Raw genomic sequence first — 25,149 nt, 5'->3', positions numbered from 1 at the left:
TTTTTAATTTTTGAAAAATTAAATTGTCCACTTACCAAAAGCAATATTTCACTTTGACTATTAGAATCTCAAAGAAGTTAACACAGTAACATAGAACTGGTTGATTGAAAAAACAAACCTTGAATCTAAAAAAAACAGTTTGAGGATACCACTAGGTAAAGTTAATTTACATAACCTCACCAAGGGAAAAATCTTTAGTATAGATGATGTATGGTACATCTGACCAAAAGGGAAAAAAATTTGGGGACTCATACCAGAATAGAAATAGAAAAAGGGAGTGAAATGAAAAAAAAAATTCCAAAATTGGGAAAAAGCTATACCCAATGGGGTACAGCGGCAGTACTCACCAAGAGCGGGGGTTAAAGAAAAGAATAACATTAAATTAGACAAAAAGATGCAATAATATTTGAACGAGATAGCTATTAAAAATTATTTTAAGATCTTCTGAAAGTATATGGTGTATATAATACGTACATATAGTATTAGCTAAAATAATTTATGGGAATTGGTTATGAAACACCTATATTACAGAATAAAGTATATTTTTCTCAATTATTTTTATAAAAACAGATTTTGATATCAAATTAAAACTTTCTATATTATCATTTAATTATATAATATGAAAAGATGACAGTAATTCTAAGAAAAAGGAATTAATCAAGAAAACTATCTTTTAATACACCACAATCTTTATGAGCCCGTTTGAATGAGCTTTTTTTCTTCAAAAGCTATTTTTTTTAAGAAAAAAAAGCAATTCTCAAAAAAAGTCTGTTTGGATGCCTGCTTTTAAAAAAAACAGAAGTCATAAAAAAGCCAAAAATCTACTTTTTTTCGAAAGCTAAAAAATTTAGCTTTTTAAAAAAGCAGAAGTCAAAAGCCAAATATTTTTTTCAAAAATCAAATATTTTTTAAAAAATCTAAATAGCTGTAACTTTTATATAAAGTACTTTTAAAATAAAGAAGTGATAAAAAGGACTTTTTTGAAAAGGCAATACAAACGAGCCCTTTCTTTATCTATTTCTATTTTATTTACTCTTTTTTTATACCCTGTATCCATACAATTTCTTATTTTGGGGTTAATTGCTTAGAATTAAAAAAAAAAAAAATCGAACAATTATACAATATCTGCCTTACGTGACACGTTAGGATTATTTAGCAACTATGTTCACAGAAGCAATATGTGTGTTATTTTATATTCAATTTAGTCTCAAATAATTGTACTTCTACTACAGCCCCAAAAGCAGAAATGATAACACAGACTCGCTATTTTACTTTAAATTGACCACACGCAATGAATCATACAAGCAGACTTGATCTTCGTGCCCCTAGTGTTTATCCTAGGAAATGAAGGACCAAGTTACAAAAGAATATTATGACAAAAGAATCTGTTTGGAACTATAGACGAAAAATAAACAACTGCTATATACACGATTTTAAAAAAATAAAAATAATTTTTTTTCCATCCCAGCTTGTTCCCTAATGTTCCAATTCGAAAGCTGGACACTAAACTCAGCAACAAGTATCACTTGTTAGACCACTGAAATTCTATTTCTAGATTCCTTGAGGGGCCACTTTTACTTTGAGGCAACAGAGTGTACTCTCCAGCTACTGCTCCAAGCATTACCACTCGATCAATCTGGATTGTTACTTTCCCAAATTTACTCTGTCATCAAATCACAATTTCACAATAGAGGGGTTAATTGGAAGTGTAAAAACAAGATAATTGAAGATAAATACACTGCATTTATTAGTCCATGTTTTTCATGCATTTACCTTTCCCACTTTGCTTTTATTTTTGCAAGAAATGTTAAGCTTCTGGCCTTTTGGAGGACTCTCAAAGGACCATGAAAAGCTCTCATCCCACTCTGGATTAGGGCCAGTTGAGACCACCTGATTAGCACATCATCATATGGATATTAGTAATATAGTTTATTCACTTTTCCAGGAAAAGAGTATATACAGCAGAAGATATGTATTAACAAAAAAATAAAGCTCCATCAGGAAAACAAATTAACAATTAAGTTTTATACACATTCAGCAGAAAACACAATGTTCCATGCCTTAATCATATTCAGGCTACAAATTCGTGCCTGTACATCTTGAAACTCAAAATGGTAAAATAGTCTACAACTTGAAGTGGCTCTAGATAGGATGCCAAAGAGTTGAGGAACCACAACTTGAGAACCAAGTTGTAAATCAACAATTAATTCAAAACCATTTTAAAGGGACAAAATAAAATCATTTTGGTTGAGTGAATCTCCATTGTTGAAGTCTACATAAGCAGCAAAACCACAGCAGAATATGCAGATGATCAACCAGAATTCTTTCTAAGAAGCAGCTCTAAAAATGCACATCCTAATTTAGCATTTTTGTATTGGCATAATGTTCAAAGAGAAAAAGCAGATAATATTAAGTTATTCAAGAAACAGCATTCATAGGTTATATTTGTGCATGGTTGAGATTCAAAGATAATAGATAAATATGAAATTATATGAAAAAGGAAGTGACCTTGGTTAGCCTTGGTGGAGTGCTGCCAAGTGTAAGCTTGCAGTAAACACTTGGGTTTCCAACAGACTGCTTCATATTGTTACCGCGCTTAATGATCACCACCAATGTCCCCGGCAAACACTGCAATAAAAGTTCTGCCTTCTCCTGAAACCGGGGTGGGCCAGACTGGATTAAGTACTGTAGCAATGGAATAGCATCTGCAGCTGCAATTGACTGAGCTCTTGAAACCTCAGCTGGGCATGCTGACCAAGCTTGTCTAAGAAGAAAAAGCGCGTCCAAGGCGGCTTCCTGACAAGCCTCTGAACCTGTCTTTAAGGATGTAACAAGATGAGGAATGCTAAGTGTTGCTGGTTCAGTTGCTCTCAGTCGTGGGAAGTTGCTAAATAGAGAATTTAAGGCTTTCAGATACTCTTCATTCACAATTCCAGTAGCCCACAAATCTTTTTCAATAGCGGCTACAAAAACATAAAACCTTGTTAGTCCTTGTCTACACACATCAAATCAAGAGACACAGATATATATACCAGGGGAAGGGGGAGAGGTTTTCATGTTTTCATGTTGAAGCAACTTGAGAGAATCATCGATGTTCATCGATCAATTATAAGGAAAAACTGCAACTTTATACATGTAATTTAGGCGTTGAAGGCACTTTTTGCTACAAGAGTAATAGGTGTCAATTTTTGCTACAAGAGGTTATATAAGCACAACTAGAGTCAAGTTGTTTAAATAACGCAATAATTGGCTGAATTTCACAAGCCACAAGTTTTAATATTTATGCTTCTCTAAATTTTAGGTGCACGACCAATCAATAACCAGCTCTACTGTTATTCAAAAGGTTCGTTCACTTCTTCATATGTAACATTATTTTGTGTTCTTTGCCTATTTTATTGAAAGACTTTTACAAATCAAGTTGAGCCCTGGCTAAGGCTTATAAAAGTAAGGCAAAAAGCATTTATCATGGTTGTGCAAATAACTAAGAGGATAAGAAAATCTGCATCAGAACATATAAAATAACAAACACACTACTTTGTATCAATACTTTGGTAGAAAGTGTATTCCCTCACTTCTGTCTTTTTAACTTTCCCAAGATGTTCAATGTTTTGTTTTAACTATAACTAAACGAACACAAAATTGTCAATTAGAAATGCACACAAAGGCCCACCACTTATATCCACTCCTACTTTTAAGGAACTTATCTTTATTATTATTATTGTTATTACAATTTCAAAATCAGTTTATATTCAGTTTTGAAAAACTGCCATCATTAAAATAAAATCAGGAATTCTCCTCACACCTGCATCAGGGTGCCTCTTCTAGAGAATAAAATGATGATAAGTTATTATGCATTTTTTTCAAAATTTTGAGAAGAAAAAAAAATGTGTTAAGGTGCTCAATCAGCTAAGCAGTAAAAACTGCATGATAAGCAAAGAAAAACTCACCAGTGATCGCTCTGACTGTTTCACTAGAAGCATACTCTTGAATAGTATTATTTGAGAAGAGAAGTTTAATAAACATTGCAGCCTGAACAGATGTTTCTGGAACACTTGAACCTATCAGATCCAATACAACCTGGACACCACCGGCCTCTGCAACTGCTCTTTTATTTGATCGACTGTACATTACAAGGTTTTGCAAAGCACATATGGCTACAACTTTCATTTCTTCTGTCGGTTGTTCTTCAAGCACATTCACTAAAGCACGACAAGCTGAAACTGCATCACTTGTTCGAGCAAGACCCTCATTCTGGAACAGGTCACCAAGAGACAAAGTTGCCAATAACCTTGCCTGCTGTGCTTGGGTTTGTGGGTCCAAGAGGTACTGGGATAATGGTAAGATAGCTGATTTAGTAACTTTGGTCTCTCGGATCTTTACATTGTTCAGCAATACTTCTAAGAGTCTTGCAGCAGTTTCCTCACACTGATGGGATCTTAGGAGCTCCAAGAGAGCCTCTATAGCACCACTTTCAGCCATAGCTTCTGCACTAGTTCCATCATCACTTTCCAACACCAGAAGAGCATTTAAAGCACCAACAACCGTGCTCTCTGAGCCAGATCGAAGCAACCTTACCAACACAGCAACAGGCACTTCCAAGTAGAATTCAGAACTAAATTGCAGAATACTTGACAAAACAGAGGCAGCAGACTCCCATAAAGCATGAGGAAGGGAAGGATCGGCTTGCAATATCACTTTGGAAATTTCAATAACACCACCCTCTTTCGCAATTTCATTTGGCCATGTTAGTGCAATGCTAACTAGGGCCTTTACAGCTCTCTGCTGTAATATGTGTATACCAGAACCAAGAACTCGTATAAGAGGGCCAATTACTTGTTGTGTCACCGGATCCTTTTGAAGTTTCTCCTCTAGAAGTAGATGTGAAAGAAGCTCAGCAGCCAACTGTTGCACTGCTGATATTGGAGAATCAAGCAATGGGATAAGTGGTTCAATAACTTGGTGAGAAGTCAATGAATAGTCAGCACGACACTGCGGATGTTCTAAGATATTAACCAAAACCTGCAATGAACTGTGCTGTCCATCAGGCCCAAATTCATGTTTTGTCAGCATCAAAAACAAGGGTTCAACCACTTTAGCAGCAGATGGTCCTTTAGCTATGCTAGCATTATTGGTCAATATACGCAACAATTCTGTAAAAGATGCACATAGATAATCAGGTGCTTCATGTAAGATGTTTAGTAGGCTTTCAATAACTCCAGCTTTCACCATTTCCATTTTACAAGAAGGCCTGTCTTTTCCTAACTTGACCAGAGCTCTGGATATGGCCTCATGAAGTATCCTACCAGACAATAGGCCAACAAGAGGAACAACTGCACCATGTGCAACAACTAATTCAGCAAGTTGCTCATCATCAACAAGCCTATCCAATGCCCGGACAACTGAATGCTGAGCAGGACTAAACTCGGTTACAAGGAGAGACACTAGAGGTTCAACACACTGTGCAGCAGCCATCGTGGACCGAATCCTTGTATTTCCAAAAAGAGCGCAACATAATTCGGCAGCATCACCTTTGAGGTCCATTGAACAACTTGATGAAAGGATCCTACAAAGAACATCCACTGCATTCATTTCAACATCTGCAACAGCCAGTGCTCTTGATGGGTTTTCACTCAGTAACCCAACCAATGCAGCAATTGCAGCATGCTGCTCCCTTTCTGAACCAGTATTAAGAATCTCAACCAAGGGTTGAATAGCTTGTCTAGCAATCTCTGCATTTCTAATGTGATCAGCAGAAAATAAACTTTCCAAGGCTTTTGCAGCACTGTACCTTGCACCTCTTCCTCCTAAACGTAGCACAGCTATAAGTTGAGTAACAGCACCAAATGCTGACTCATGTTTTCGTATCTCAGCACTACTGAACAGAATTCCTAGCAGATCTGTAGCAGCTTCTTCGGTTGCATCTTGTGGACTCAGTGAAAGATACTTTGTAAGTGCCTCTAAGGCCCCCGACTCTACCATTACAATCTTATTCGATGGACAATCTCTACCAAGCTGAGTCAAAAGCCCAAGTGCTAAATATGGTGCCCCAGGGCGATCTGGAATTGGTTTGAGCAGATCAACTAGGGCAGGTATTGCCTTTCGAGAAGTGGCACCAACTCTTATATCATCAACTCTAAACAACCTCTCAAGAGCCACTTGATCAGGATAACGCACCAAAAAAAATTCATCTGACAATTCCAAAAGATTCTGTATATCAGTATCAGCACAGCCAAGCAAAGAGATAAGTCCACCTGCTGCCCCAGAATTTGCAACAGAAAGAAGTGTTCCCCTGCTACCATTACAGACAAGGCTAGCTATTGATTGTGCAGCAAAATATTTGTTTGCCAATTCCTCTGACTTTAATAAATTGGCAAGTGCTGCTACAGATTTTGTGGTTGCATGTGCCCGTATGATATCTCTATCTTGAAATAATATTGCCAACAACAAAGCACAAATCCACATGCTGCTATCTTCTTTGTAGTCAATCTGCATGTTCATCATAAAGGAGTAAACCGGTTTTATATACAGAAATAATAGTCATATAGTAATCTGTTGTCTAACAATTTTGTGCATTAGGGGGGTGATAAAAACAAAAAGTATATAACTAACTCTACCTATGCTGACAGCTGTCAGTTAAACAGAAAACTGATGGAACACATGATTTATATAGAAAACCTGATACAAATCAGTCTCTCTAACAGGCAGCAGGCATTGGAACAACGTTTTACAGGTACGGATACCATTATGTGCAAATAAGTGAATATTTACAAAGAAAAATTACAGTTTACCTCCATGAAATTTTTGTCTGAATCAATTTTAAAAATATTAACTCCCCTTATGTTTCTGAGACATACACTTAACCACCACCCCCCCCCACCCCCCCCCCCCCCCCAAAAAAAAAAAAAAAAATTCCTGGAAGATATATAAAACATTGTAGTGGTTAACTAATTAGTTAAAACTGACAATGGACAGGTCATTGGCCACACTTGTGAGCATTTTCTTTGGCAAAAATTCACTAAGAGTACATAGATTTCCCCAACAACTTGTTTTCTACTGTTTACATCAAAAATTCATATTGTCTTTAACGGTTTTTTAGTATACACAGAACTCAGTGTCTCTCCAACTAATATGTTTCAGAAGATCAATATCAGATGCATCTTGGTAAATTCCATGCAATTTAACTGAGAAAATGATCACATACAATGTTTCTAGCAAGGGAATATAGTGTGGAGATTTTGAAACTTGGCGGGTTTAACTTGTAGGATTCTAAATTAGGTGCACTAAAGATGGTTTTGGACAAAACTTCAAGGGGAGGGGAGGTGGAAGAGTTAAAGCATAATTTTCCCTATTAAGTATTAACTATGATCAGAATCAGAAGAACTGTCTCTTTCTTTCTTCTTGATTGACTGGAAAAGGCACTTAAATACCTGAGAATATTGTGAGAAATAATTTGAGATCCTGTCAGTGAGGACATCAATTGCTCCAGCCTCCATTATTGCAATTTTATTTTTTTCATCACGACAAGCAAGAATAGACAATAACCATATAGCTAAGTCCGCACCACATATAATGGTGGTGCCAGTGTTGGATTCACAACCATTGACCTCTTCTTTTGTGGGCCAGCATATGCTGATGAATTCCTTCTTGTCATCACCCTGATTACCCAAAGAAAGCTGTGCAGAAATAACAATATCAACTAGAGACTGAATAAGATTAACACACAAGTTTGATAAATTGAGATCCTCCACCAGTCTCTGATGATTTTCTTTTGCAGCACAAATAAGAAGTGCAGCCCCCCCAATTTTGACCTTTACATTTGTTGAACTAATTATCCTCTTAGCTATTGAAGATATACATCCAGAGGCAGAAGTAACAGCGTGCCCTAAAACAACAGCCTGATCCTTGCATAATCGAGATAAAATCTCAATCGTTTTATCCTGCAACATCGGCGTTGAATCAACAATACTCAGGACTATTGGGCTTATGCTTTCAGGAAATTCGGCCAAAACTGCACATGCAGGTTTGCTATGTGCACTGGTCTGTTCTGACCTGGACAAAATGGCAAGTGCTTCTAGAGCCTCTGATGTGGAAACAGATCCATTAATAGCAGAATCTAAAAAAGAAACTAATGCAAGAACAGTGCCAGAACGATTCACACAATCAGTTACAGCATAATCAACTTGCCGAGAATGTAAGAGGCGAGCAATTGCTGCTGCAGCATGACTTTTTCCCGATATTGTGCCTTCATGTAATACTCTGGTAGCAGGCAAGATAACTTCTTCTGGATCAGCTTTCTCTGCAATTTCACTATCCAAAATAAGATTTGCCACAGCACACGTTGCCATCTCTGCAACTTCCAAAATTGAAGAGCTAGCTAGTTCAACTAGGGGGGATATTGCATCTCTTGCAACAGCTGCTACATCCCTGTTCTCTTTAATGGAAAGAAATATTGCAGCCAGGCAGTGTGAGGACTCCATTAGGATACTTTCAGATTCAACATTAAGCAATTTCATGGCTGACCGAAGAGTTTTAACAGCAAAGCTACTTTCACGTACATCTTTCCTTGTTTCGAAAATTCCTGCCAGAGCTGATGCAGACTTTGCCTGAGTTTCTTCCTTAGCAGAGCTCAATAATATTATCATGGTATCAAATGCATCACTGGCAGCACTACCTTCACGTAGAATGTCACTAAGAGGAGCAGCAGAAAGCATACTTCTTAAAGCATCCAAAACATAAACCTTAGAATCAGGAAGATCACTAGTCAATAACGCTGTAAGCTGACTGATAGCCGTAGTATCAGATTTATGAATTAAATGATGTAAAGTCTTTGCTGCAATATCCTTCCCATTTGGGCTTCCATTCTTCAACAGCCACAGCAATGCAGGAACAGCATCAGCACTTTCAACACAAGCACGTATATCTTCGCTATGATTGCACAGGTTCTTAAGGATTCTTGCAGAATCTTCCTTTGCTTTCGCAGATCCTGTCTCCAAAATTTGAACAAGTGGAGGTATACCACCGCCAGCAGTGATTGCCCATTTACTTTCATCATTTTCATTAGATAGAAGGCAAAGCAGGGCAACTGCACATTCTTGCTGCTGTTCTGATGAAAGTCCCAGAAGAGATATCAGTAGCTGAATTCCTTCACGACCCTTAAGTGCACGCCATAGACTGTCTTCACTATTGCACAGTGTCAAGAGAGCTTTTATAAGCTCATCTTGCACTTCATTGGCGGCCATTGTTATTAAACCAACAAGCAAATGTTTTGCATCAGAATTTGCAAGTTTAGTTGAGAGTATGGGATTGCCATACAAACTAGCTAGAGCTTCAATGGTCCGTTCCTGCACAAGGAAGGGCAAGCGAGGTTTAAATTGTTTGATTAATGTCTGCTCAACTACAGAAGGATCTGATGCTCTGGTAGATTCTGCCTTGTTATCATATATCATAAGAGCTGATGCTAAAGCTCCTAATGTGTCAGCAATTTGGGTAGGTGAGGTGCATGATTCAAGGCTTTGACCAAGGCTAGATATGACATAAGACAAACCACCAGAGATGTTTGCTAGAGCACACATAGCATTCTCCTGTAATGCTTGAGCACACTCACCCTGCATGAATTCTTTGGATGGAGCTATGGTCGCATTGATCAAAGCAGGAATACCATTGGAATTGGCTATCTCTCGCCTTGCTTCTTTGCACTGGGCAGATAGAGATTTGAGAGCACTGGCTGCTTCAGCTCTAACAGGGTCATCATTACCGGGGCCTAATAGTTTCAGGAGTTGTTTTGTCGCCTCTGCTGTCAACACCTTCGAACAAACAGATTCATCCTCCATCATTAGAGAAGCAAGTAAAAAGCACACATTAGCTAAAGTACTAGGCTGTCCTGTTGCCAGTAACTTCATTAATACGTTCACTCCTCCGGCCTGTATTGTTTCATTCCAGAATCCCTCAGTATTGCTGGAGAGATTTTTCAATGCTCCAGTCAATAAACTTTCAACTACATTTCCTGTCTTCAGGCCACTTTGCAGCTGCTCCCAGAGTACTGGTACAACTCCTTCAGTTGAAAATATTTTTGAACCAACATGATCTTTTGCACCATCTTGAGAGACAGCATAAATAGTCTTTGCAGCAGCAATCTGCCCTTCAGTAGAACTGGACTTTAGCAGACCAAGCAATGGAGGAATGCATCCTCCAAGCAAAACTTTCACCCTCAGCTCATTTTCTTTACAAAGGGAGCCCAAGACGGTTGCTGCCTGTATCTTCACATTCAATGAACCTGTCCGGAGAAGGGAAACAAGTACTGGAACTGCCTGAGAGTGAGATCCAACAGCACTAAAAGCATTTTCACGCATATCTATAAGCTCCGATAACTGCCTTAAGGAATACTCTTTCTCTTGAACAGAAGATGAGCTCTGACGCAGCTGCTCAATGCATTGGGCAACACTAGCTAATGTCCCATCTGGATCCTCCATGCTGCTGCTACGCTCTCTGCAAGTGTAACCAGTTAAGAATGTAAGATACCAAAATGTTGTGTACAAAAATTTGAATTTCCAAAGTCCATAAATCCAAGTATCAATTCAGATGGTTCTTAAATCAGAGTATATATATCAAATTGTTGAAGACATCCACAACCTTATCCTCTATTATATGAGATTCTTTTAAAAAACATAAAATAAAATAAAAATCTCTGCCTTTTGACAATAAAACTACCAAAAGAGAAATCCCACAGGAGTTATACAGTTAGCTTAATTGGCTGCAACCAGAAGGACAGATACTAGCGCACAAATGTATCAAACAAAAGAAATTGCAACCATTGGTTCTAGCAGCATTGCAAGAAATTGATCAATAATTTTATTAGGATGTCAACTATTCCTGTATGACAAAAATTTTTAGGTACGTTTGAAGTTGTAACCAACCTCAATCCCATCTTCAGAACAGAATGTGGAGTTGGGGGCTCTGAATCTTGAGCCTTCCCATCACCATTTCTTTCCTGCAATCAAAAGAATGACAGCAGATAATGTTATCTCTTAATACTTCAATTAAAATATCAGAAACAGAAAAAATAAAAACACAAACAAAGGAATAATATAGAAAAAGATCAGCCTAGGAGCATTTGTTGCTAGTATTTTTCATTTTCATATTCATAAAGCAAGTGAGGGGTGGAAAACTAAGTAATATTTTTAAAGAAAGAGGAGATGAAATGGGTTATCAAGTTCTAATGGAACATAGGTGAACCAATATATATCACAACTTGATTATATTCCTTATCAAGAAAATGAAAAATTTCAGAGTACAAAGCAAATAAAATTGTTGCTTATAATAAAGTTGACTTTTTAATCATTTAGGATTGCATCTTATTGAGCAAAACAGAAGGGAATTCTGATAGGAAGTAAACATTGCACAGCAATGTAAAATGTCACCAAAGAACCACAGAAGAATATGTTCTTTGCCAAGCAAATATCATAACAAACCTGTGAAGATAAACAGTCATCAACCTTAAGTAAAATATACATAAACAGATAAACTGGCATGGACTATCTTATAATTGCCATCCTTTCGTTCCGTTTTCTAGTTTTTCCCTGCATCCCACTTTCAATGCAAAGATTGTATGTTGTAGGCGCAGCACATAGAATACTAGGTGCGTTGCGTAGTTAACATAAAGCCTGCTATCTATAATAAATATTTCTTACCAATTTCATAATATTCATAAAACTGTGCATGTCTCAATCTCAATAACGGTCACAGATATGTTTTTAGGGGACAATTCAACAAAAAGGAAGAATTAAATCTCAAGATTTTCTTTAAACTTCCGTGATTGATTGATCCTCAATGATAAAAAAAATCACTCCCCGTTAAACCCGACTAGCGAGATAGGAGTGAGGAGAATCCTAGCCTTACCCTAGAGGCTGTTGAATTTGACAAAAAAAATATCCAGATGTCACCAGCTGGGACTAAGATCCATAAATTGCATTACATGCATACACTGACTAGAGCACTTCTCACCTTTACTAACAACAAATCGTGTAGGAGTATAGTGAAGTGCAAGGCACAAACATGGAAAAATGTGAAAAAAAAAGTTTGAAGAAGGTACCAGATCATTAGCAGGAAGCCTCCAAGTCAGTGTGGTCGCCATCTTCACTTCACTATCAAGTAGAAAGATCAAACCAGAACCCTGCCCCTCTCCAGATCTACACTATAGAGACATTCAGAATATCATTCAAAGTCTCCTCCTGCTCAACACCAACATAGCAGAGTCATAAACATGACAGAATGTGGATCACAAACACAATCACGAATCTCAAACAGTAAATTGAACTGAAACGAAATTCTCCATGCAACAATCTAATCCGAGGAAGCAGATCAATAACCTGTGGTTCAAAGTGGAATATGCTTGTGTTATGGTTCGTTAGTCAATGAGGTTACAACGAAATGCATGAAACTTGAGGAATTCAGCAATGCTATAGTTAGAATTGGGAAGAGATAAAGAGAGAATGGAATGTTCAGAGAGTGAGTAGCGAATGATGCAGCATACGCATCTATCAATGGATTTCGTAGAAGATAAAAAGAGAGAGGAATGGGAAGGACAGAACACACAAGACACGACCATTTGGTACAAATATGGCTGTAACTTGTTCTTTTCTTTATTTTTTTATTTTTTATTTATTTTTATTTTTGCTTTTTTACTTTGTGGGTCTTTTGATTGTGTCTTACGTTTTCATTTTTCATGGATACGGAGTGTCTGTAACTGTGAGGGGAAATAGTTTGGCTGTTTTTTCATACTGTGACCGTCGCTGGACCCGACCACCGACAACTACCAAGTTCAAGCTCTAAGCTTACCAGCTGACAGCTAGGTGTCGGCTTCACGTTTACTCTCGTGAAAAAAAAAAACTGGAAATGAAAAGTTTGGAATTAAAAAAAAAATACAAAAGTACAAATAAATACTTTTTTTTATCATTATTATCATAGGTAGTTGTTAGGAACTTATAAACCATGTTATAAATATCATTTATTTTTGGGAAAAAAGTATCTAATGTTATTGTAGATAAATTTGTCTAATGTTCATTGAGACGACGTCGTTTTGGGGTTGAAAAATTAAAAAATTAGAATGACAAAGACTATTATAACCCTGAAATAAATTAAAATTATAAAAATACCATGATTTCCGCCCCAAAACGACGTCGTTTCAATGAACATTAGATAAAGTTATCTAAAGTAACTTTAGAAAAAACAAACCCTTTATTTTTTTATATGAAGACTTGTTAAAATAATAAGCGTATAGAATAGATGGAGAAAAAAATTGAATAATACTATACATTAATTTAGTATAAAAGTGATACAAAAGATAAAATATTAAATAAAAAAATTTCCATATAATATAAGGAAATATAAAAATTATTCTATAAAATCAAATAGGATATTCTAAATTATATTAAAACATAATCTTATTATATAAGCTAAATATTCTAACACTTCTGTCGAACTAAGACTCTTATCAAAGAGAGTTTTTCTGAATTTCATATTATTGAATCTTAATGATGAATGAGTTACAAGCTTGATTATATAGTACATCAGAGAGAGGAGAAAAACTATACGTATAGTTCAACTAACTAAGCTACTCTTAAACTACTGTAAAACTGAATTTACAACTAACTCCATAAAACTAGGAACTAATGAAATTAGGACACGTCAGCTATTTATATCAACACTATAACTACGTGATATCAGTAATCTGTGAAGTCAGTGAGGAAGCCTCAGGAACTCAAACGTGATCATGCATATTCGTTGACACCCCCCCCAACAAGCGGGACGATGTATATCACGGAGAGCCAGCTTGCCAACCATAGCAGCAAAGGGAGCTGGAAGGAGGGCTTTGGCGAAAAGATCTGCCAATTGAGCAGAAGAAGAAACTGGAAAAAGACGCAGCAGACCAGATTGCAGTTTCTCTCGAGTGACATGGATGTCGAGCTCAATATGCTTGGATCTTTCATGAAGAGTATGATTCTTGGCTAGGTAAATGGCAGAGACATTATCACAATGTACATGAGCAGCAGCGGAACATGGAACATCAAAATCCCGAAGGAGATAAGTAATCCATTGAAGTTCACATGTCATAGATGCAAGTGCCCTATATTCAGCTTCACTAGAGGATCGAGACACTGTTGGTTGCTTCTTGGAACGCCATGCAATTAATGAGGAACCAAGAAAAACACACAAACCAGTGATTGACCTCCTAGTATCTGGGCAACAAGCTCAATCAGAATCAGAGAATCCACTTAACTGGAGAGAATTATTGGAAGCAAAAAACAAACCTGTAGCAGGACACCCTTTAATGTTGCGCAACACACGATTGGCAGCAACATAGTGGTCTGAGGAGGGGGCACTAACAAACTGACTTAATTGTTGAACCGAAAAAGAAATATCTGGACGAGTAGTTGTGAAATACAGCAATCGACCAACTAAGCGTCTGTAGGAAGAAGCCTCAAGTTCAGGTAAAGGAGTGCCAACAGTACAAGACAAACGAGTTAAAGGAACCATTGGAGTGGAAGAAGGTTTAGAACCAAGGAAGCCAGAATCAGATAAAATCTCCAAGGCATATTTCCTTTGATTGACAGCAATGCCAGTTTTGTTACGAGAAATTTCCAGGCCCAAGAAAAATCTTAGAGAACCCAAAATTCTTGATACGAAACTGGTTGTCCAAAGTTGTTTTAACTCGATGAATCTCATCAGGACTATCACCTCCCAACACTATATCATCAACATAAATGAGGAGAACGGTGAAAGAACCATTATGGTGTTTAGTAAACAGAGACGGGTCAGCAGCGGATTGAATGTAGCCAAGTGAGACCAAAGCACTGGTCAATTTGGAATGCCATTGTCTGCTGGCCTGTTTTAGGCCATATAACGACTTGTGGAGATGGCAAACTGTACCGGAGGGAGCCTGAACACCAGGAGGGAGAGCCATGAAAACCTCCTCATTCAAGTCACCATGCAAAAATGCATTGTTGACATCGAGTTGCTCAAGTACCCAATTTTTGGCAGCTGCAATCGAAAGGAGTGTGCGGACCGTAGTCATCTTTGCAATTGGACTAAAAGTATCGAAATAGTCTACCCCCTCTAATTGAGTGTATCCTTTGGCAACCAACCTTGCCTTGCATCGTTCAACAATGCCATCCGCTTTATACTTCACTTTATATACCCACTTACAACCAACCGTATGTTTCCTAGGTGGGAGCTTCACAATCTCCCATGTGTGATTCATGTCTAATGCAGATAGTTCTGCTGCCATAGCTTCTTGCCAACATTTAAGTTTGGAGGCCTCAGTGTAGGATTTAGGTTCAGTAATAGTGGTAGTATTGAAACAGAAACGTGCATAAGATGGTGAACATCTAGAATATGACAAAAATTGAGACAAAGGGTAACGAATACCTAGAGAAGGTTGGGTAGCTGAAACAACATGGTTGCAATGATAATCCAAAAGATAATTTGGATGTTTCCTTGTCCTGGATGATCGACGGAGAGGAGTAGTGGCATCAATATTATTAACAGGAGAGTGTGATTGTGTGTTAGGGATGGTATGGTGTTGTAGGGAATGATTAAATACAGGAAAATCATCAAAAACAGTGGATGGGGAACAAGGAAAAATAGGAGGGGTACGCTCATTTATAACAGAGGAATTTACAAAAGGAAAATGTAGCTCATAGAACATGACATTACGGGATAAGAATAATTTGTGAGAAGATAATTCAAGGAGGAGATATCCCTTTGTTCCTTCTTGATATCCAAGAAAGACACACTTTTGAGCCCGTGGTGCAAATTTTGTTCAATGTGAACGTAACGTGGATGCATAGCATAGACAGCCAAAGGATTTTAATTGGATAAGAGAGGGCTACTTACCGTGTAAGACTTCATATGGAGTTTGATGTGTAAGGAGTGGAGTGCAGAGGCGGTTTATAAGATGAACTGAATGTGCTACTGCATAATTCCAATATGTTTTGGGAATGTTTGATTGAAAGGATAAGGCTCTAGCAACACTCATGATGTGTTGGTGTTTGCGTTCCACTATGCCATTTTGTTCTGGGGTTTCAACACAAGTGGTGTGATGAAGAATGCCTTTTGTTTTAAAGAAGTCATGCATAAGAAATTCTGGACCATTGTCACTTATGATGCATTTTACATGTGTTTCAAATTGTTTTTCATGGAAAGTGATGAAATGTTGGATAGCAGGTCGAGCTTCTGATTTAAACTTGAGAAATATCACCCATGTTATGTATATCTAGAATGATCATCAACAATGGATAAAAAATATCTTTGTCCATGTATGGAAACTTGTGGTGTTGGACCCCAAATGTCCATATACAGTAATTCAAAGCATTTATTTGAATTTGTATGACTTGGAGAAAATGGCAATTTGCGTTGCCTAGCAAAGTGGCATAAAACTAGGAACTAATGAAATTAGGACACGTCAACTATTTATATCAACACTATAACTAGGTGATATTAGTAATCTGTGAAGTCAGTGAGGAAGCCTCAGGAACTCGAACGTGATCATGCATATTCGTTGACAAAAACTTACTAAATTAAAATATATTATAAATAAACCCTTTAAAAAAATAATCAAATAATATAATTTTAGCACCACAAAACATGGATGAGAAAACAACAAAGGGATAATGGAGATTCTAGAGAGATAACATTGATGGAAAGGAAACTTACATTCACCTGAATAGCTAGTTGAAATATTTTGTCACTATAGAAGAAAATATTTCATAATATACACAACAAAAGCAAAAAACTTATCCTCTAAGTTCATCATTATGCTTCAAACCATACATTTTACGAGACTCAACCAAAGTATATATGGAACAAAAGGCAGATGGAGCAAGCTGCATTTAATCCCGATTCTCCCCCTCAAATTGAAGCTTAAAGGAACAAATGTTCAAATAGCTAATTATAAAATTAAATTCTTTATTGATATAATATTGTTAATATAGTTCCACTCATTATCTTAAAGTTTTGGATTGAAATAATTCTTTACATGTTATCAAGTCTTGTTGTTACGAGTTCGATTCTCTCCGCCTCCCATTTAATTAATAATTAATTAAATCTTGTGAAATTTTTTAATAGACCTGTGTATTATTCACCGTTCAAGTCTAGTGGCAAATAAATCAGTATAATATTCACACTTCAAACCTAAAAGCTATTGCATGGAAAAATATGTTACAAACATATAAAATCATTAATATAGTCACCCTCCGTTTTAAATTTTAGGTTGAAATAGCTCAATGCTCTAATAAAAAATGGAGATGGTTAGGGTTAGTTTACATTGGGGAGAAAGATCGGGGCCAAATATCGCAGATAAATGTCTCTGTCATTAGTTTGGAAGGTCATAAAAACGCAAAGCAGCAAAGACTAAAATTTCCAATTGAGCAAAACGACGAAGACCAGAACATATGAACTTTGAAGACAAGGGCTTTCCAAATCTTCCTAAAAGACAGAACATAACGTTTTTGAACAGCAGTTTATAGAACCAAACAAATATACCATAAGCATGATATAAATGTTTTCATAAATAATGACTGTAATTACTTGCTTTCGATCAATTTTAATTGTTATATTATAACTTTTTTCTAAAGTGTAAAACGTATTTTGAAAAATCTTGATATTTTTAATTAAATATCAACTCTTGTTATTTAGTTGTAATTAATCTCTAATTATTCATCTCATGGTGAATCAAAGTATATATAAAAAATATTCTCTTTCGTAAAAACAACACCGTCGTTGCAGAATGGGAGAGTTTATTGTAACAAAATACTATAGTTTGATTACCAAAAAAAAATACTATAGTTTGATTTTTGGTTGGTACCTTCAGTGACAGCATAAAAATATGGTCTTATTAGCTTAGAGGTTGAAAAGTATTATTATTATTATCATTATTATTTGGACAAGCTGGAATAGCAACTGGCAAGTTACGAGGTTAGATACGATTATGCAATTGCAAAAAATTTGCAATCAAATCAAGTGGCAAGTAACAAGTCATGTTGTTTGTAGCTGTTGCTGTTAATATCCCTGTGATGATTGGGACTTTATACCATATCAACATTAGCTCGCTAAAATAGCCATTACTTGTTTCTTATTATATTCTTAATCTAATTGCAATTGAAACACAACAGCTGAATAATCTTCATTTGTCTCGGGTCCTATATTTTATTCTAATTTATTTTTATTTGACGTTTCAAGAAGAGGGCCTACTTTTTTCCGCTTCCTAAAAAACTAATTCACAGAAGTTGATATGTCACCACTAGTGATTGAGATTGTGGACTCGTTATTCTTGTTGGAGTTGGAGACAATAATAAGAAACTAATTTTATTTAATTATTTATTTTCTGGGGGTTCTATGACATAAAATGATTGAAACCAAACAACCACTGTTTCCGTTTTGTATATAAAAATAAAAAAACAGCAGGGATGTTCCTTAGACCTTAGTTGAGTTGGATGGTATGTTTACTTCATGTGCGATGTTTTATATATATATATATATATATATATATATATATATATATATATATATAAATGAATTGAATTTGCAGCAGTCTTCTATTCTCCATGGCATTATCTACTCACTTATTCTACTTTTTTTTTATCATTTGAAAAATAATTGTATATTATTTTAATCTTAACAAATTTTTCTTGTTTACACTTTGAGATGTGATAAATTACTCAATTGTATTTTTAATTTCGATAACTAATGTGAATAAATTTTTTAATCTGGGACAAATTATATTTATGATTTGGCTTTAACAATTAATGATATGACATTATTTGAAAATACTAAAAATTTGTCATGTATTAACAATTTATCGCATAGATTTATTTATCAAAGAATCGAAATTAAAAAGAAAGTAATTTGAATAATAATATAAAAAATGATAAGGAACCCGATTATCAAGAGCACGGATGTATTTCGGGAAAAAGAGAAAAACACTGGACTTGCATCAACCCGAGGCTGAAAATCTGGTTAATTCTGTTAATTTATTTTAAACCGGGTAAAACTAATGAAATTTAATCAGTATTGGGTCAATCAATCAGTTTAAAACTCGTTTATCACGATCTAATTTAGACATTTATTTAAATTTAATTTTTATAAATAAATTTTAAAAATATATAAAAATATGTACAACCCGGTTGTCTTACTCACAATCATTCTAGATTTGATTGGGTTGAGCAATTTTTTTTCTTTTAACTTTCTAACCACTCAAGATGTGTTTACTGTTTAGGATGCACTACAAAAAATGAGGGCATTAACCACATTCAGTTCGCCACATTCATTAAAATCACCGTAAATAAAATTAAAAATTAAAAATTTACTACATTATTTATACACGTAGCAAAATTACTCTCGAGACCCTCTATAATCATATAAACACTTTTTCCCTGTTTAACGCGAAATAAAAAACTTAGGTTTGCTCCCTCAGTCTCTCTTCCCACACTTCGTCAATACTTAAAACCACAAAGGTCCGTTTCCTTTTCTTCGTTTCCATTTTCTCTCGTATTTTTCGCGCGTTGATGCTTTGCTTTGTTGAAACTCTCCCTCCGCCAAATCGATGCACAAGGCAAATTGAAAATAGAAAAAAGAAATTGAGGTTAAAGATTTATTTGCGGCAAATAGGTAAATCCAAAATTTTCTCTCGATTCTTGAATTTTATTTTTATGCTTTTATATACAGAATATGAACAATTGTGATTTTTATTGTTTTGGAAATTTTGCATGTCTATTTGACTTTGCAATTTCGGGCTTGGATTTAGTAGATCATGGTTGGTTTTGGATGTTCTTCGTGTTTAAACTAACTTTGCTTCTTATTTTTTCTCATCATTTTCTGGGTCCTGATTTTGCTTATACAAGTGACATTGGTAGAGAGCATGATTTTTTTATTTTGCAATTTTTTAATTTGTTGATACATTACTCTGCTACATTTTGCTATATCTTTGGTTGTGGTTGATTACAAGTACTATTTGCTTATTTGATATGCAAATATTCTTTTTTATATTTTTAATTTTTATATTTTTTACTATCAAATTCAATCGTCATGAGCACAGATATTTGAGCACATATTCAGTATAAATAATCTAGCATAGATCTAAATGTTGTTATGCATATGCATTTCAACTTAAGCAGAGAAGGGGTGTAAACTAGTCTCATTAAAATTGCAGCGTGAAATCTATGTTTTTTATTATATGATTATCAATTTTGTCCTTTCTCTTATATGAATGCCACGTACAGACAATATTGGTTATGCTGCAGTATCCATTAACAAGTCGCATAGATTGGATATATGTGACTTCGATGGACTTGATTTAGATTTTTGGATGGTTATGGAGGCATTGAATTTGAACTGAGTTCTTAAAATTTGACTATGATATTCTTTGCCTAATGTTTTTTTGATTGAGCATGCTGGCATCCTTAAATTTGCAAGTTTGAACTATAATAGACATTGGTTATGGGTGTGGCTATGGTAGTTTTGAAGCGCACCTCTTTCACAGTCAACTTTTAACTATGTGCATTGCAAACTATAAGCCTTATGGCAGTCAAGTTCAACTCACTCTCGAGAGGGGTCTTCCTACTATGATTGCTTCTTTCACTTCAAAACAGTTGCCATATTCATCTCTATCGTTTGATATGTTACATTGTGCAAGATGTGGCATTCATTGGGACCGGAAATGTATCTTTTAAATCTCAATCTCTGTTATTTTTGTTGGGTCGACATGCTTATATCATTTTGTCTTTTTACTTATTCAACAAAAACATTTCTTTTCAGCATTATTTAGATGATACACTATACATTATACATCACTAGAAGAAGAAATTAGTTGTCTTCAAATAAGAATAACATCAACTTTTTGGTTCTTGAATGTATGCTTTGGCTTTTTTATATGCCGTGGATGTTGAACTATGAGGGCTGGCTATCTCATTTCCTAGATTTATGATACACTGTACTATCCAAAATAGCTGACATATACCAAATCAATATTTACTTTGATTTATGACTCTTATCATGTTGAGTTCTTTGTCTCTTTTAAGTACTAATCTTGACAATGTCTTGCAAGATTAGTAAGATATCTTAAAGAGTCTTGCAAATCGAAATGTGCGAAACCATTACTTGAGTATCAGGTTTGATAGTGATTAGTGTACTAATCTTTAAGATATCTTCAAGATCCCTACCTGGGCTGAACGAAGGGTTTTGAAATGTGACAGTGATTACTGAAACTGTTTTTGGTAGTATCTTCAAGATCTTGTTCTTCAGCTTAAGCTGCTTCTCCATCACACAGAGTTCTGAGATATCAGTAGAAGCTTGCAAAGGTTTGGGATTTGATATTTTGTATGTTCTAAATCGGGGGGAGTCTCTTTATATATATCTTGGATTTTTTAAGTTAAAGGGTGAAACTAGAACTTCTTAATTAAGAAAGGTTATGCTACAGGAATAGGAGTTAATATATATTTATTTGATTTTTTCAAGAAAGGTGGGAAACGGAGAATGGGTTTGGTCAAATAAAAACGGTGTGACTCAGCAGAAATAAAACTCTTCGCTTAACATAAATACAATTGTTACTAGTTTTTTAGGTACAACTAGTAATAATTTATCTTTCTAATTTTTAATAAAAATTATTCTTTTTTTCTTTGATAAGGTGGTGAAGATTCATTATGCATATGCCTTGTAGTATCTCGTGCATTCAGTCCTCTCTAATTTTTCTTTTGAAATTTTGTATTAAATTTCTATCAAGTGAACCTCATATTGTTATTTTTCTTACATAGGTAGCACCTTATGAACGCCCTGCTCTAAGGAAAGCATATTTTTTTCCAGAGTGTAAGTCTGTATTGCTATTATTTTCTCTTAGATTTTTTAACCTCCCACCTCTGTTTTTATCATTGTATATTCAATCCAATTCTTGTGCTTGTATACATAGAGTTCAAGCCACACCTGCTCATGGTCTTTGCTCAGGTAGCATATACCCTTTTATATTTTATCACTTAAGCTTCCTTCAATCATGGGATGAGTCCTCATGTGTATGTAACCTATCAGTATAGTTTCCCTCGAAAAAAATTAATTAGTTAATGAAGTCTAAGTGAAGCTTTTGAGTGATTGCATGAGGGTAATTGAATTCGATTAACAATAGAAAAGAAAACACTGAACATAACACAAAATGGCAACTGAGTTGAACAAATATCACAATATAGAAATAGATTGAGCTTTGATTTTCTCAAAACATTGCATTAAAACTACAAAATCTAGAATGCCCTGCAGTAACAAATCTTAACTAGCCAAATCCTAAATATCTAATTAAAATTGGCTAGAGTTTAATCGAATTTAACAAGTAAGCATTTCATGAATCAAATAATGAAAACAGATTAATACATTGCAATCCAAGTATCAACCATTTTTGTTCTTTTTTTTCTTTACATTCTTTTTTCTTTTCGTGCTTTTCAATTTTTTTTTTTGTTCTTTATTCCATCTGGTTTATGTATCTATAACTCTACTCTAAACTTGCAAATTTTGTATTTTCGTGTTTAAATTATATTTTTTTTCTTGTCAATAAAAGTTATGGTTTCATTGAAAATTACTAAAAACTGTTTCAATTGAATGAGGAGTGAGTATCACAGATGCAACTTGGGTTCTGCATGTGATTTCGATTTTATGAAAATAAAATAAAATAAAGTCCCTTTAAATATTAAAAAAAATCAAAGAAAGGTGTGGTTTTTCTGGATCTTTCTTCGGAAAAGTGGTGAGTAGTGGCTTTTTGAATTTTTTGACTACATATGGCACAATTTGCTACATGGAACCGACCAAAGAATGCATGTTTAGTACTGTGTGTTTTTTTCAGGAAAGGGAAAGCTTCTTGAGGGATGTGTTGATTTCTCAGGGCATGGTTGTTGTTTACTCATCCACTTGAAGGTAACTCATATAACTCTTTTATTTTACTGTGTGTCTGTTTAGTACTGTGTTTTTATTTTACTTTTAGATATACACACAAGATGAATTTACTGAATTTTTGCATCAATTTGGGTTTCTATTTTTCACAATCATTATTTACCCCCCTAATATCATGAATTCTACAAATACAACAGGTTCCATCTCAGTCCCTTTTTCTCACAACAGGTTCCATCTTGTTTCTTGTTATACACCAAACATGAAACTGCGGAAAAACTACTACTTTCTCCTGATTTGATTTTAGAATTTGGTTATTTATAAAAAGGAAATTAGTTTTAGTTTTAAATTCATGATTCTGTAGCCTGTACCCATATTTCTTTGGTTCTGTTTTTTTTTTTTTTCGGAGTTACTCATTGAAATTTTTTACGACCAAATAGAGAAACTAATGTAGGAAAAAGAAGTTCTCCTTACATCAGTTATTGTGCAATAGCATGAAGTTTTCTCTTTTAGTTCTTGAGCAGTACCTGAAATCATGAACCAAAAGCCATGGCTTTGGAGGAAAAACTCTATGGGGAAGACAATATTTGCAATGGACAAAGCTGTCAGCCCTTCTAGAATCATTGAAGAAGTACTCAAAGCTTTATCTTACTCATTTTTATATGCTTCTCTTTTCTTTCCTCATTCTCTTGTCCAGAAATCATTTAAGCTATTACCTCTACTAAGTTTTGCCAAAATGTTGAACTATGTAGTATTGACTCACATGTAAGCATAGGAAAATGCTTCACCTACATACTACAAAAAGATTCAATGTTCTGACATAGTCTATTTTTTATTAGGAATATGATTAACATTCATCAATAATTCAATGCTCCTGCTTGGTCTCATTATACCCTGCTTGGTCTCAATACCCTTGAGTTTGTATTTTCTGTTCACATTTCTGCTTCTTCTAGTGGTATTATCTTTATTTAGTCATGTATTTTTTTTGTATAAATTCTTCAATGATATCAATAAAAAAAACTTACATATCCAAAATTGGATATAGGGTTTAGAGTTTGGTTTACGTTTTATCGTGTTCATTATTTTGCACGGGCAATATTTAATATTATTTTCTTTATTGATATAATATTTATTCAATTTGAAATATTTTTAATTAAAAAAAAAACTTCATATATTTAGCCACATTCATCATGAATATGAATGTGGCTAAAAAATTATTTTCAGACATAAATAACCACATTTTGTTTATTGTGGCAAACTATACTTTAACCACATTTATAAAGTGGCTAAATTAACAATAAATGTGGCTAAAAAAAGGCTACCACACTTAGTCAAAATGTGGCAAAATGAATAAAAGAATGTGGTTAAATTATTGCAACACCACTATTAGCCACATTTAATTAAAATGAGGTAAAGTTCATTAACCACATTTTTTATCAATGTTTGCCACATTTTTAAATGTGGCTAAATAACATTTTTGTTGTAGTGATGGTGTTTACGAAAGCAAAACCACATTTGTCATCCCAAAAGTTCTTGAACATTGTAGGAATATGTTTAGCAACCATAAGAGCAAAATATCATTTGAGTACAAATTTGATTTTAATATTCTAAACGTAAAAGTAACATTGTTTATTTGCGTCAAAAGAAAACCAGTTTGAGTACACATTGACATAAACTACCCTTATTATTTTTATATTATATCACAATTTTATTAATAATTCAATAACTATAACTTAAAAAATTTAAAATATTATTATAATTATACTCCATGTGATTTTATTTGGCAATAATAAAATAAATTATTTTACCATTAATTTACTTATAAACAATATTTTTCAAAATTTACTTATAAACAATATTTTTCAAAATCAATTTATTAGCAATTAATTTTAAAAAAAAATAGGTCATATCCTATCGGCAATAACACTTGGAAAAATAATTTTAATCAATAGTATCTCACAATTTTCATTTTGATAAAATCAAATTAAGAAAATTTCAAACACGAATTAATACAATTAAACTCACTTCCTACTAAATTTAAGTTCGCAAAATCAAGTTCACCAATAATCAGGTTTGCAAAGTCATTTACACACAATACGTCCAACCAACAGATTTCAAATAAGCTTGCCATGTTGCAACCTAGCCACCCGTTAAAATATTGACGAAAAAGATGAATGCAAGCTTGCAAATATACAATCCAACATTTTGCTAAAAAACTAATACACATTTGGTGTC

At 34.7% G+C, this 25,149-nt stretch overlaps 1 protein-coding gene across 1 annotated transcript; it reads right to left on the bottom strand.

Annotated features, from left to right (window-relative positions):
- Window positions 1–1,325: 1,325 nt before the first annotated feature.
- LOC133290533 (protein CELLULOSE SYNTHASE INTERACTIVE 1-like) lies at window positions 1,326–12,139 on the bottom strand. The gene is made up of 7 exons (XM_061488632.1): window positions 12,089–12,139; window positions 10,914–10,987; window positions 7,428–10,485; window positions 3,948–6,486; window positions 2,509–2,963; window positions 1,774–1,890; window positions 1,326–1,663 (listed from the first exon to the last, which is right to left on the bottom strand). The coding sequence occupies exons 1-7, from the start codon at window positions 12,128–12,130 to the stop codon at window positions 1,523–1,525; spliced, it is 6,426 nt and encodes a 2,141-aa protein (XP_061344616.1). The 5' UTR covers window positions 12,131–12,139; the 3' UTR covers window positions 1,326–1,522.
- Window positions 12,140–25,149: the final 13,010 nt, after the last annotated feature.

This window comes from Gastrolobium bilobum, unplaced genomic scaffold (assembly GCF_033153095.1).
Source record: "Gastrolobium bilobum isolate Gb01-03AN ecotype WA unplaced genomic scaffold, APGP_CSIRO_Gbil_v1 utg4377, whole genome shotgun sequence".
NCBI classification, from domain to species: Eukaryota; Viridiplantae; Streptophyta; class Magnoliopsida; order Fabales; family Fabaceae; genus Gastrolobium; species Gastrolobium bilobum.
The sequence above is the reverse complement of the archived record's forward strand: the minus strand, read 5'-3'. Positions and strand labels throughout refer to the sequence as shown.

Excerpts from the sequence above, each read along its gene's own strand:
- LOC133290533 (XM_061488632.1), bottom strand. The coding sequence starts at position 12,130 with ATGGCGACCACACTGACTTGGAGGCTTCCTGCTAATGATCTG. Across the intron at positions 6,487-7,427 it reads ATTTCTCACAATATTCTCAG|ATTGACTACAAAGAAGATAG; the intron begins GTATTTAAGTGC and ends ATGAACATGCAG. Across the intron at positions 1,664-1,773 it reads ATAAAAGCAAAGTGGGAAAG|AGTAAATTTGGGAAAGTAAC; the intron begins GTAAATGCATGA and ends ATTTGATGACAG.